The sequence below is a fragment of the Gymnodraco acuticeps genome, unplaced genomic scaffold, assembly GCF_902827175.1.
Source record: "Gymnodraco acuticeps unplaced genomic scaffold, fGymAcu1.1, whole genome shotgun sequence".
Taxonomy (NCBI): Eukaryota; Metazoa; Chordata; class Actinopteri; order Perciformes; family Bathydraconidae; genus Gymnodraco; species Gymnodraco acuticeps.
In genome coordinates this window covers 486,408-501,076 of record NW_022991033.1, presented here as the reverse complement: position 1 = coordinate 501,076, position 14,669 = coordinate 486,408, and the positions used below count along the sequence as shown (strand labels likewise).

Genomic DNA, 14,669 nt, shown 5'->3' with positions numbered 1-14,669 from the left:
ATCTCGGTTGGCACTTATTTTTAGAAACATACATTTAAGCAAACCTTTTCGCAAAACAATTTCAGATCTCGGTACACACTGTCGTATTGGACCAGTGTGTTTGTTTCTATTTATGATAAGGATAGTTGTACATTCAGTTAAGCAAATGCAGAGAAGATGGTGTAATCGGTACATACAGATCTAGAGGGCAGGATTGGAGGAAAGGCCCTATGAAGGCACTACAGTTTGTATGTGAATAGCTCGACTGACTCAACCATACAGAGGTCTGATTGTTTGTGCACAAGATCGGTTATTGAAGAATGTGTTGATACAGCCTCGAAAAGTCAATGTCCTGAACTGCCTGTGCTTACTTAAACAGATACAACTGTTTCAGAGTGGTTTTCATTAAAGGATCTCATAGGAACAGAGAAGCATCCCTGTGACCTTTTGTCTTGATCCATCTCACCTTATCTCTCCGTTCTGTTGCAGACCCTACCTCCAGCAGCACGGGGGCTCCCTGGTTGTGTGTGTCCCGGCCGGGGGAGAGCGAGCGAGGGGTGACGCCACCTCTTGGCCCCGGTTCGATCCCTGGCACCTCCCTCTCAGAGTCCCCCTCGCCCGCCTCCTTTCAGCCCGATGCCGGGGACTCCTGTGACTGTGACTATGACGACGGTCCGGAGTATCTGGCTATCGGTAACCTGGGGCAACGCAGCCGCTGCGAATCCCAAAGCTCCACCCACAACAGCGAGGTGGACTTTACCCCGGACCTGTCCATGCAACGGGGTCCTCTAGCCCCGCCCCCACCGAGACGCTCCTCTTTCTCAGAGGGTCAGAGGGGGCCGGGCCGGGGGTCCCGAGGACACACCCGCTCCTTATCTGACACGGGGATCAATCAGAAACTCAGGAATAGTAAGTCGACTAAATATGTGTCACTCTTTTGACATTATGAATGTGTGTTACTTGTGTTGTATAACATAAAAGGTTTAATTTTAGCATTACAATATTTGATCATAAATATCCCCAAGCATTTGTGCATTTAGGCCGCAATCCAACATTTCTGCATATCCAAACTGCAACAGGAGATATGATGGGGGTTCAGGTCACCTTGTTGATATGTAATGATAAAAGAGAATATAGCCCACTTACTGGAGTGGTGAGCCCCCGTTTTTATAGAGTTTTTAGCTGGTTTATTTCTTCCTCAACGCACTGATCCATTGCTTCGTGCTGCATGTTTACAGATTAAAGTGTTATGGTAGGAAGAACTTGTAAAAATCATTTAAAATCTGTTTTAGTGGCATGTGTTCTATTGTGGAGTTGTATTCATTTACAGTATTAAAGAGATGTAAGGTTTCTGTCAGGTGAGGGAAAGACCTGATTTTCAATTCCTTTTTTGTACAATGTTTGGGGAGATTTAGATGGAGTCCATGAAAGTTTTCGTGTATGTGTTGCTCTGTAAAATGTGGTGAGCCCACGTTCTTTCCCCAAGGTGCCCACTTCCTATTTGAAGATTTCAAAAGTTTCCGAATTAACATCTCTATGCTCACTGTCTCCCCCTCTTTGCCTGAGGTAATTTCTCTCCTTCTGCTCTATATCTCTCTTTTCCCTGTTGTATTCGAAGGAGGGGGCCATCGAAAAATCACCATAATAATAGAAGATCCGGTGGCAGGTTGGCAGTGCAGTTTCACTGTGCTCCATCATTATACCCCCCTCCCCACTCCCTTTTCCTTTCACCTCTGCATGCTGATGAACTCTTTCCATTCCTTTTCATTTCAAGTCTTGCCATCAGCTCCTTATATGTGCTTTTGTTGTTGGATGTTTAAAAAACCATTTTGGTTTGTCAAATGAGCCATTCCAGTGTTGGTTGTTTATGCACACATCTTTCATGACCACTCAGTGTTTTGTTGACATTATCATGCAAGTTCTATACAAACTGAGTTTAAACGTGATCATTACACATTACAGCTGTGCTAGTCGGTATAACTGATGTACTGCCATTGTGATTTAGAGTTGTCCCTAAAACAAACAAACATTTAATGATGATAATAATGATACATGTAAATAGCAAAGCAGATGCTGTCCTGTATGTGGACATGCTTTGAATAACATTATTACTAGGGCCGGGACTCGATTAAAAAAATTAATCTAATTAATTAGAGGCTTTGTAATTAATTAATCGAAATTAATCGCATTTTTAATCACATATAAATATTTGACCTGAGAACAGTGAGAAGCAATTTTTTTCACATGGATTTTAGTATACCATTAGGCGCATTCACACCGCAGTACTTTTCCCACAAAGGTTCATGAGAACTTGGTTCATGAGAACTCTTTGAACCTGGGGGTGGATGAAGCCGCTGACGTCACTTCTTCTTCTTCTGCTTTGGGTTTACTGGCAGGCCGCAAACCACCCAAAGTCCCCGGCCGGAAGTCCCCGGAGTTGGGGACTGGCTTCAGTAGAAGCTGCTGGGACTCCCAGCAGCTTCTACTGAAGCCTTCCGAGTAAATCGCCAGAACGCCGACACCTCCTCATCTCCACCGCTCCCATGTTTTATTTTGTGTTGCCATAAGTTAGTCTCTCTGCGTTTCTGCGCTGGGCTAATGCTAATAATGCTAATGCGAGGATAATAAAATGGCGCCTTCACAAAACTTTTTGGGAGTTTTACGGGGCGTGGTTTGCAATCCGCCCAGCCAATCAGAAATATAGCTCTTTTCTCACAAGAGAGCCGTACGAAAGTCCCTGCTCTCTAGCAGCTCTCTGCTCTCTAGCAGGGACTTTCGTGGGGGTAAAAAGGTTCTCATGAACTAATTTTAGTACCGGCTCTTTTTGGTGTGAACGCGATAAAAGAGGCTAACGTCCACGCTAGCTGCTATATGTTTTGCATTGAGGTGATACTTGAGGCTTGATGTGCTACGGTGATATGCGAATTTCTTTTTGCATAATTTGCACACAACCGTGCTCTTATCGACGCTTCCATCCGTCCGTTTTTTAAAACAACATTTCCCACTGTTGTTCACTGTGGTTTGTTGTTGTCTGAAGTCATGAACGTTAGTTGGTGCTCCAGTATAATCGGTACGCCTGAAACTCATCCAGTGAGAAACGTTCCGCGGTGCAAAAATAAGTGCGATTAAAATGCGTTAATTTTTGTGTAATTAATTAATCTTAATTAACGCGTTAAAGTCCCGGCCCTAATTATTACATCAAGTAAAACTCTTCTTTACAAACCTGTACATAGAAGTGTATCACTTTCTATGAGCTGAGCACACCTTTGGAACATATTATTGCTGTAAATATTATTCATTTAATTGTGTAAAGTCAAAACCGTGGTTGCATTATTTCATTTGATTATTTCTGCAGCCCTATCTGTACATCCTTAATTACAATAGTTACAATGACAAGGGTCAAAAGTCATGTTTTTGTTGACGCATGTAATAAAATGAACCATCCTCATGGGTTTTATTGATTGTTTGCCTGAAAAACAACGATAAACTCCAAACTTTTAACTTGCTTTGTGTATAGATGATGATGCATGTTCCCATCCATTTGAAAGAATTCAGTGTTCATTTGAGTGATTCTGCGATCAGGAGATAAGAGGCCTCTAACATGGACCATTTGTCTCTTAGAATCGACAGGGCAGGACTGCTGTATCAAGAACTACAGCCCTTTCTCACCTCAGCGCAAGGATGTCAGCACTCCCAGTTCCCTCTACATGGAGTCCCGTGAGTTTTCTGTTTACGTTTAAATGTTTCACAGATATGCTGTAGCTATTTAAAAAATGAGTGCAATTGTAGAAGGCTGCTCTTGTCCTGTATTTAGTACATATTCAAGAAAGATTTTAGCTAGAGGAACTTTATAGCATATTTAAATATATGAGGAAGTTGAACAGGAAAACTGACATGAGGTGTAAGAAAATACATGTTTCAGTTCCTGAATGTAAATGTATCCTGCGAGTCAGCCGGTCAAGAGACACGACCCTCTGGACCTGAGCAGGAAAGTCATAGAAAGGTTAATTCAGAGTGTCTGTTATTGAGATTTGATGGGTTGCATTATAAGAAATGCAGTTTGCTTTGGTCAAGCTTAGACTATATTCCCTTTGCTTAGTTTTAAACTCTGTTTTAAAGGCATCTTTTTTTAAACAAACGGCTTTGGCAGCTAACACAGATTTTATAAAATACATCCAACAATAAACACACACATACACTTTTTTCTTACAGTTTCTTTTTTGTTTAATGGTGTTGTGTATTTTCTGCCAATTGTTATGTTTCTTCAGATGGGTCCCAGTGCAGCATTGTTTCTGATGGGATGTTCAGGAAGCCGTCGGAGGGTCAGAGCCTCATCAGCTACCTGTCGGAGCAGGACTTTGGCAGCTGTGCTGACCTGGAGAAGGTCCGTGCTTTAACTCCCTCTGACCAAAGTCGTGCTGATTGGTCAATCACTAACTTGGAAAAAATCGGATTATTTACACTTTTCACACAAATTCATGCAGTTCAAAGTGATTTACAAATACAAAACTCTAGTGTTAAAAATCCACTGTGATAATATAATTAGTTATATAAATAATCATTGCATCCGTTGATGGTGTAGTCTCCTCTGATTGATTCACAATTTTCATTTGTTTTATAGGAGAACGCTCATTTCAGCATCTCAGAGTCCCTTATTGCTGCCATCGAGCTGATGAAGTACAACCTGCGGCGTCAGCAGGAGGCGGGGGAGGAGGAGGGGGACAGCGACAATGAGATCCAGCAGCTCAAACAGAAGATCCGCCTGCGCAGGCAGCAGATCAGACGCAGCCGCCTGCCGCCCTGCGCAAACTCCCAGCAGCGTAAGGCAGCATGACAGTCCTCTGTGCAGACGCATGATGTAAATGATGCTTAATTAACTACGAAATGATCAGATGATTTACCATTTTATGGCCTATTAATGAGCTATTACTTATGAGACATTAATTGAAAATGTTGTATCTCAGTAACTTTCACAAATGTACCTAATAAGAATTAGTTGAAGCATAGATAGCTTCTTCCTCAGATTAGTCAATGTTGTATTTGAACTTTTAATCAAACACAAATGTCTTACATTCAAGACTTTCTTACCACCTTTATTCATAACTTAAAACCAGTTAGAGGATTATTTCTTCCCAACCAGGACTAATGGGGCCAGGCTTGTCAGTTGGTTTCAGTTTAGCATACCTTTCCAGTTAGCTATATCATAATGTATGGTACGATAATGAACAAAATAGGTTAAATATTTCTATATATTTTATTTTTTAATCTGGGAAATCTTTGAATCAAGGTTCAAGGTTCTTTATTTAGTCATACGAACATAGCTACAGTGTAGTTATGTCGATTAAAATCTTGTGTCACAGGCTTCTCCAACAGTGCAACACAAATCACAGATAAACAGAAAATATAGTGCAAGTAAATAGTAATACAAAAAGTGAAATAGTGCAATAAGAGTCTATATGCAAGTTATTGAAATATGATATATAGATACATATTTTTCAAGTAGTAGCCAGATGAATATTAAGGATGTTGCTTCAACAGTTCAGGTGTTTTAATCTGTGATGTCCGTGCAAAAGCATGCAAACGACAGCTCATGATTGCTGGGATGATGAGAACATTCTAACAGCTTATCCTTTGTTTCTCTATGGTCCTTTGTTTAATCGCTTCTCTCTCTCTCCTGCAGTGTTCCACTCCACTGACAGCGGGGGCTCCAGGCGGAGCTCTCAGGACTCGTACCAGGGCCTCTCTGACTCCGGCTCAGCAGAGGAGGTGGAGGAGTGCGAACTGCAAGGTAGAGAGAGGGAACACCACGACATATTATCACTCTTTGTTTTTGTAATGTGATGTTGTTAGACGGTTTTACCTTCCAGCTGCTGTCAAAACATTTTTAATTCAGTTTTTTATATGCAAGAGTTCTTCCAATAACTAATGTTTCTGTATGAATGAATTTGTTTCTATTCTACTCTTGTTACATAATCATAATCACCACTCTTCTTCCTTTTGCTCACCAAGCATGTTACATTTGACCATGAACCATAAACACTGAAGTTCAAAGGTCACAGAATGGCAGCCTGTAAATGTTTTTATTACCGTTAGATTTTTTACAGACTTTACAATCATAAGATGTTAGTGTTGTTTTGTCTTACAAATGGTTACTGCAATTGACTAATCAATAACATATGAAGATATCAACGCTGCACCAAATGTCATTTATTTTATATCTGTTGCCTAAATTGAGGTTTTAGAATTAAAAAATGTTGGGGGGTTAATCATCGTGATGTGAATTTCTAAATAACATTTCCAACGCAGCCACCATTCAAATCTGGGGTTACGTACTGTAACCCAGCTTCTATGAGTATAGGCGCAGCCCTCTAAGGCTATCGCTATTGGGTAATCCCCACTGCACGTGTGCAGCACTGACGGACTTATTCCACGCCCACCTATGACGTGGGCCCCACCTCCAGGCTCACTTCCGTATAAATAGGAAGTAGGCCTTACAATCCACTCCAACAGCTTTTCTTCAGCTATTCGCGGAACCAGTGGGGCCCGAACCTTAGAGGGCTGCGCCTATACTCATAGAAGCTGGGTTACAGTACGTAACCCCAGTTCTATATCGTATAAGGCTTCGCCCTCTAAGGCTATCGCAATGGGGTTAAGGGTGAAGCAGGATGTAATCTACGCCCCACTGGTTCCGTCCGTTACCAGAAGCACAAAACACACCTACTCGGTTAATAACCCATGTCCATTTCGTCGTGCGTAAATGGAGCATCACATTCCCAGGGAATATAGCATTACAACATTTATATTTCTCCCTCAAGGAACGAAGGTAGGCTTACTGGGGCTACCTGTCGTTTATAAAAAGTAGCGATCGAGTCTCACTTGTTAAAAACGATCAAGAGAGGGGAACAAAAGGCCGCTCTCTAAGTGCCGACAGGCAGGAGAGAGGGCATGCAATTGCAAAAACCCCGACATTACTCATTCTGGCAGGCTATTCAGTACTGAATGTGTCAGAGAGGAATGGGAGACATCCCTCAAATAAAAACGAATAAAAGAACAGGGTGAAGACCAAGATGCAGCAGTGCAAATGTCTTCCACTGTCATTCCTCCGTGCAACGCCGTAGAAGTTGATATTCTCCTGGTGCTGTGCGCTTTAATGTTTTCCGGGGGATCCAACCCAGAGGAAACATACGCCTGTGACACAGCCTCACACAGCCAGTGTGACAGGCGCTGTGCAGATAGAGGCTGCCCTAATGAGTGCTCTCTATAATGCACAAACAGACGCTGGGATTTGCGTAAAGCAGCCGTGCGTGCAACATAGCATGCCAGCGCGCGCACGGACAGAGGAGATGAGATGTGGCTTCCTCCTCTGATGTGTGAGGAGGAGGAAAGAAGCCATCCAAGGTTATCACTCTCAATCTAAACGAGCTTGTGATCACCTTTGGCATAAAAGCCGGGTTCGGGCGCAACACCGCTGAGCTTTTATCGTGCTATAGGCCAAATTCCTGTCCAGCAACAGTTGGAGGAATGACAGCACGTGAGGCAGGGGACACGCAACGGGGTCCAAGCCTTTCCCTACACACCAACGCTGGAACGCTGTCCATTTGGCTGTGTAAGACGCCCTGGTGGACGCGGCTCTAGATCCCTGAATAGTACTCACAACATCTTGAGAGAGGCCGAGCCCCTCTAAGTGTTCCCGTTCAGGGGCCATGCCCACAAACGTTGGCCTAACACTGGGTGACCGCTGATTGCTCCCTCCACCTGGGAGAGAGCATCCCTGCGCCACGGAATTTCCCACGGTCTCCCTGACAGCGTCCGCTGTATGCAGGGAAACCAGGACGCTCCCGTGCGCTCCGGGGCTATTAAGACCGCTATCAGTCGCTCCTCCTGCACTCGGTCCAGGAACCGAGGGATCCGAGGGATCAGAGGGACTGGTGGGAAAGCGTACAGTAACACCCTGGGCCAAGGTCTGTGTGCGAACGCGTCCACCCCCAGAGGGGGGTGATCCTGCCTTCTCAGGGAGAACCAGAGAGCACATTGCGCGTTCCCGCGTGCAGCGAACAGATCCACCTCCGCTCTCCCGAACCTGCTCCACACTTGGGAGACCAGCTCGGGGTGGAGGCTCCAGTCCCCTTGTCGAGGACCTCCTCTGGACATAAGGTCTGCCCCTCTGTTCATCTCGCCGGGAATATATACTGCTCTGATCGAGAGTACGTGTGTGTGTGTGTGCGCGCCCAGCGCAACAGCCGTCTGGCTGTGTCCAGCAGCTGCGCTGATCGTACACCTCCCTGACGATTTATGTAGGCTGCCGCCGTCTTGTTGTCTGTTCGAATCAACACATGATGATTCCACAGCAACGGGGCGAAGTACTGGATTACTCTCCATATGGCGAGTAATTCCAGCGTGTTTATATGAAGGGACATGTGAGGCGGCCACTGTCCCCCCACTGCCTGCGACATGCATGTTCCCCCCCCCCACCCTGAGAGCGATGCGTCTGTAAACACTGAGGTGTGTGACGTCACTCTGCCGAGGGGAATCCCCACTGACAGGACGTGGGGATTTTTCCAGTAGGTCAGATCCAAACCTACGGATAGAGGAATGCACACCCTGCGTCTCCTCTGACGCACGGGGTCGATGCGCAGGCGAATAAACCACCTCTGAAGTCTCCTCATGTAAAGGAGACCCAGGGGAATCACCACGTGACCAGCTGACATCATGCCCAACAGCTGCATCACAGAAAGGGCTGTCACCACCCTGCCGGGTGTGACGCGCCTGAGGAGAGCTGTCAAATTTTCCACTCTCCGCTGTGAGAGTCGTGCTCTCATGCGGACTGAGTTAAATTCCATTCCCAGATACATGATGATCTGGGAGGGAAGAGGACAGCTCTTCTCTCAATTGATTATGAAACCCAGGCTTGACAGGTGAGATATGAGTTGTACCGTCTGTAAAGCAGCTTCCTCTCTGGAGCGAGCCAGCAACAGCAGGTCGTCCAGATAAAATAACACTCTCATCCCTCCTCTGCGTAACGGCTCCAGCGCCGTCTCCACACACTTTGAAAAAGTGCGTGGAGCCAGGGAATATCCGAACGGCAGTCGATTGAACTGGTACGCTATTCCCTGGAATGAAAAACGCAGGAATTTCCTGTGTTTTGGGATGATGGTTATGTGGAAGTAAGCATCCTTCAGGTCTATGGCGGTGCACCAATCTCCCTGGTGAACACACTCCATTACCTGTTTGATTGTCAGCATGTGAAACGGTCTTTTTCGTATCACTCTGTTGAATGCTGACAGATCTAGGATGGGTCTCATCCCCCCCGGTCTTTTTCGGGATAAGAAAATAACGGGAGTAAAACCCCCGATTTTCTTCCCCTTGAGGAACCCTGGAAATTGCTCTCTTTAACAGGAGTTTCCGCAGCTCTGACTGGAGCGCCAGACACTGTTCTTGGGATGACAGAAGTGTTTCCTGAATCCCCTCGAACTGCGAACTAAGGCAAATTGCAGAGAGTACCCTCTGCTGATCAGCCTGCTCATCCATCCGTCCATTAAACATAGCCGCCTCCACTCTGAGCATCGCTCTGAGAGCGGGCGTACCTGTTTTTGTTGTGCTGTGGTAGTCATGGTGACAAGCCATGCCAGAGCCCTTGCCGCCGTTGCTTGTGAAGGGGTCTCCATACGCTGCATCACACACCGACTCTCATCCTGTCTCTGTTTAGGAGAAGGCTCATAAACAGGACCCTGAGGCGGGTTTACGCTCCAACTCGCGGAGGTGTGTGCAGTGCTTTTCACCTCGTGCGTAATAGCCGCGCTAGGCTTAATACGACTGTGTAGGCACAACTGAGACAGAGGAAAAACCGCGCTGCTTGTTACCCGAAAGGATAGAAGCGGCCGATTTAAATGTCAAGCCCTGCTGTCTTATAACCGACTGGTTAAATACCGCAGGCTTTATACAGCGAGCCTAGCTGTTTGCTAACCGACAGATTAGAAACAGCTGGCTCAAACGGCGAGTCCCTCTGTCTATTAACCGACAGGTTAAAAACAGATGGATTATGCAACAAGTCCTGCTGCCTTTTAATCAATAGATTAATGGCAGCCGGCATGACTAGTGTGGGGGACTTGTGAGACACAGTTGCTACAGACACAATGTTGAGATTTGAATCATTTTTATTAATAATTCTCTCTTCCCACATAACCCCCCTAAAGAGTCATCTTCGGTTCTGCTTCCTCGGAGGTTCTCTTGGAGGAGCAGACCAGGAGCGGGGGTTCTTCCTTCCCCTCCAACTCGTCGCCTGCAGATCCTGTCTCTGCGGCGGAGGAGCGGAGACCTGGGACGGAGCCCCTGCAGCTGCCGAAGGGCGATTCTGACGCCGTTGTTGCTCTCGCCGCTGTCCACGCTGCCCCCGTTGAGACTGTTGCGGGGGCTGCGGGTGCTGAGGACGTTTGTCCTGAAGCCAGCTAGCGTGACGCCTTATGTCGTCTGCCTGCTCTGCCGCAGACTTCATAGTCTCCACCATGGTGTGGAACTGTGGTCCAAATAGTCCGTCCGGAAAGGATCTGCTGGAGCCTCCAGCAGATCCTTTCCTGCGCCCTCCAGTATATTCCCCTGCTGTAGCCAGAGATACCGGTGGACCTGTGTCGCCCACGCCGCAATCCGCGCCTGCGAGACTGCGACTGCTGCACACAGTGTAAGTGCAGTACTGGCCGCCTTACCTATCTCCTCAGCCTCCACTGAGGACATAGTTTTTGACTGCTCGGACATTTCCACCATGGAGTTTGACAGCAACGCTATATTGTTCGCCGCCGCTGACGCCTGAAACGCACACTGGTGCATTCGGTCCGTCTGTCGGGCGACAAACTGATCTTTGGTGGCAGCCAGCATGGGTTGCCGTCCGGTAACCGTGCTGGCTTGCCTAGCCCCAAAGAACGCCGTGAGGTTCGGCTCTAGAGGAGGCACGGTCGGGAAACCTACATCCGTGAATCCCACCACTCTCGTGAGGGGCACGTATGTCCCTATCGGAGCCCTCATTTTCTCCAGGGTCCGCCGCCGCCCCCTCCTGGTACTTCCTTATGACCGGGAAGCGTGGCCAATGCGAGCATGATACCCCGGGAGTGAGAGCCGCGTTCGCATGCTCTATTCCCAGGCAGGACTCACACTGTGAGTGCCTGTCAAAGCTCATAATGTAGCCCGACCCGCATACGAGGCAATCCCTGACGCAACCTTGACTTTCCTGCCCAGTCTCCATCTTACCAGAAAAACAAAGCTTTTTAGGAGGAATGTTTGCTTTTCAGTAAGTAGCTCTTAAAATAACTTGTTTTGCCTGTCAATGCTTCTGCAACGGAGTGCTGAAGAAAAGTAGGAGTGGATTGTAGGGCCTATTTCCTATTTATACGGAAGTGAGCCTGGAGGTGGGGCCCACGTCATAGGTGGGCGTGGAATAAGTCTGTCAGTGCTGCACACGTGCAGTGGGGATTACCCAATAGCGATAGCCTTAGAGGACGAAGCCTTATACGATATAGAACTAATTCCACAAATGGCATAATAAATGGGGAGGTGCGCTAGTGAGCACGCTCATGAACTGTTCACTGTTCACTGTATGCCTCGCAGCAGGGTTACTGTGTTACAGTTCTTATGCAACTCGCAAATATCTCTCTCTCTTCTCTCTGTTCTCTCTCTCTCTCTCTCTCTCTCTCTCTCTCCTCTCTCTCTCCTCTCTCTCTCTCTCTCTCTCTCTCTCTCTCTCTCTCTCTCTCTCTCTCTCTCTCTCTCTCTCTCTCTCTCTCTCTCTCGGTGTTGGTGTTGGTGCACAAATGCGCTTTTTTCAAATGATCCGGTGCTCCTTTTTTGGCAGGGGGTGCGCACCTGCCCTGTGTATAAGATGCATGATGCCCACATGTACTATGTACTGCGTATTAGTATACTGTTTGTTTGCCTGCGACACTGACATACCGCTCTGAGGATTGTTTCAAATGTTTGTGCGTGTGGTGCTGAGTGTTAGTTTCTGTCTCTCAGATGGCTGTGAGGGTCAGTCCCTGCTGGCGGTGTCTCAGAACGGCCTCTCCCTGTCCCTCGCCTCACTCTTCACAGGTATCTGCAGGCTGGATGGGGGGGGCGAGGCTCCACAGCTTCAAAACAGACAGTTTACTGTGAGAGGAAGCCGATGGCCCGACTCCAAACGGAAAATTTCTCCCGTTAATCCTATAAAATAAGCTATAAACAGTCACTTTTGCAAGTTATTGTTTATAGCTTATCTTATATCTTTCTTGAATCAGTCATTGATTATGTTCAACTGTCTGGAAATGAACTATAGGAAAAAACTTCCAAACTTCACTTTTGATTCTGCATGACTGTAACCGTTTTTGCAAAGGCATAACAAAATACTAATAATAATGTTTTAATTCCTTTGATTTTGGGTTGGCGTTACATAAACAAAAGCAATGTTCATTTGCTGTATTCCTCTGATAACATATCTGATATAATCCATCCATAAGAAACTTACTTTGTATTAGGCAAATAAAAAGCTTTAATTGTTATTAAAGTGTTTATTATTATCAGTGTTATTCGGATGCAAAAGATTATTTTGATATGACTCCAGTATCATCAATTATTATTCTAAGCAGGGCGGGGGAGTAATGCAAGCTTTCAGTTTGGAGTCGAGCCACCGGCCTGTCCTCGGCTGAATGGTGCGCTTGGCTGTTTGTGTTGGTGCTTGTTGTTCGGTGCTGCAGAGTTTTGGTGGACGAATATGCCTGTTAGAGTTTAGGGAGGCTCCTTCTGTGGCAACAGTAACTATAGGGGTTAATCACTTATTCATTCATCAATCCATCCCATTATTCAGCATTTCAAATCTGACTCTGGTGAGAATGAAGTGTGAGTGCTGTCACACATACACATCCTAACTGTTCCTTTTTGAAGCCTGCCCAATATTAACAGTTCATTTTGTGTCGGTTTATGACATATAGCTGATTTTGGCTCAGGCAAAGTGATGATTTTATCAAGGTCACACAGGCTGTTTTTTATGAACATAATGCATGTTCTTTAAAATTATTCTTGTGGGTGATTGTCCTCTGAAAGCACCAGCAGTTTCAAAAAAAGTTTGTTAGAAATATATTGAATTTTGTCAGCAGTCATTATGCCCTCAACCAAATGTAGCAAAAGAAAGAGAAAAACTCTAGTCCAATGCGGGTTTTATTTAAAAACACAAGACCCATGCTCCACTGATAGAAAGAAGCTGCTGTATTCTCACGAGAATTCATGCAGGCGGTCTCCTGGTCTACCAAACCTCTCCTGCTTAGTATCTGTGCTTACTGTACATGTTGTTTGTGGTGTGTAACAAGAACATAGGGCAGCAATGCTCTGCTTATGCTCTTGGCTTTCCTGAATGCTACCTCCTAAATGGCTGTAAAACAAAACAATTATTGTCTTTAACGAGAGATTGTTTCCTTATATTCCTCTTTTTCTCCGTCGCTAATCACATCTCTCTTACAACATTTATTTGAACAAACATTGATCGCTGCTTAGCTGTAGTAAGTAGGTGTACCCCTGTTGAGAAATCACGAGCCGACTGCTGGTACATTTAGCTCTTTTCACGACAAATCCCGCCGTCTTCTGACAGTTCTTTTAAATTCTATTGATCTTAAACTTTTGATTTTAATTATATTAATTAATAATCTTTTCATAGCTATGGCTGGTGGATAAAATGTGTATACAAATTGTACTAAGTAGTAAATAATTTAACTGTTAAATCATTGTCTTCCAGATGCAGACATTAAGCGCAGCATGAGCTCCAGCAACAGGTCGTTTCTCAGCTCAGAGTCCATGTAAGTAACACAGCAACTTCTTGTTTCCCCTCTAATACATAATAATGTAAACATTCTTAAATATGTAATGCTGTTGAATGTTGCTTCGACTTTTAACAAAACATTATGTCCTATTAATATCTTTTAAAATATATTCTTCCTTTGTTTATTTTAGCTCTCCCGCCTTCCTCCAGTCTAACTCAGCGGAGTCAGTAGCCATGGGTTTACTCCGGCAGTTTGAGGGCATGCAGCTCCCTGCGGCCTCCGAACTCGACTGGCTGGTCCCAGAACACGACGCTCCGCAGAAGGTACAACATCTTCAACCTCAAACAAGACACTCGACATGCTTGAATAATATAGGACAGAGGGTGTCGTTTTTCTCATACTGATATTCTGAACAATCTGTGCTGTTGTATTTGCTGTAAAGTGTCTCTACTGTAGGCTATTTTTATTATATGTACAGCACTTTGGCTCGACCAAAAATCGTTTATAAATGTGCTATATAAATAAAACTTTATTTGATATAATATAATAAGTTGACTTACAGCAGATAGAATCCCTCCAAAAAGTAGTTAACTTTGAACTCACTCCACTTCTCTGCTGCCTCCTAGCTGCTGCCCATCCCCGACTCTCTGCCCATCTCTCCTGATGATGGCGAACATGCAGACATCTACAAGCTGAGGATCAGGGTGAGGGGCAACCTGGAGTGGGCCCCTCCCCGACCGCAGATCATATTCAACATTCATCCCGCCCCCAAGTGAGTTAACCACCTTCATCGACTTGCTCAATTTCTTATTATTTAGTTCTTAATTTCTATGTTTTCATCTGCCATTAACTTGGTTTCTCATCTTTTTTTATGACACACCCTGCCTGCCATCTTTTATTTGTATATTAGACCACTGT

General features: G+C 45.4%; 1 protein-coding gene across 3 annotated transcripts in view; it reads left to right on the top strand.

The window, feature by feature from the left end:
* rubcn (rubicon autophagy regulator) overlaps positions 1-14,669 on the top strand; it is a 30,092-nt gene that overhangs the window by 7,156 nt on the left and 8,267 nt on the right. The window contains exons 7-16 of one of the 3 annotated variants that reach the window (XM_034236401.1): positions 469-888; positions 1,598-1,645; positions 3,601-3,696; positions 4,248-4,363; positions 4,601-4,799; positions 5,660-5,767; positions 11,980-12,054; positions 13,727-13,787; positions 13,942-14,074; positions 14,378-14,523. In XM_034236401.1, the coding sequence (XP_034092292.1) occupies positions 469-888; positions 1,598-1,645; positions 3,601-3,696; positions 4,248-4,363; positions 4,601-4,799; positions 5,660-5,767; positions 11,980-12,054; positions 13,727-13,787; positions 13,942-14,074; positions 14,378-14,523 (1,402 nt within the window). The remainder of the gene's footprint in view (positions 1-468; positions 889-1,597; positions 1,646-3,600; positions 3,697-4,247; positions 4,364-4,600; positions 4,800-5,659; positions 5,768-11,979; positions 12,055-13,726; positions 13,788-13,941; positions 14,075-14,377; positions 14,524-14,669) is intronic. The other 2 variants (XM_034236403.1, XM_034236402.1) reach the window with 2 other exon arrangements.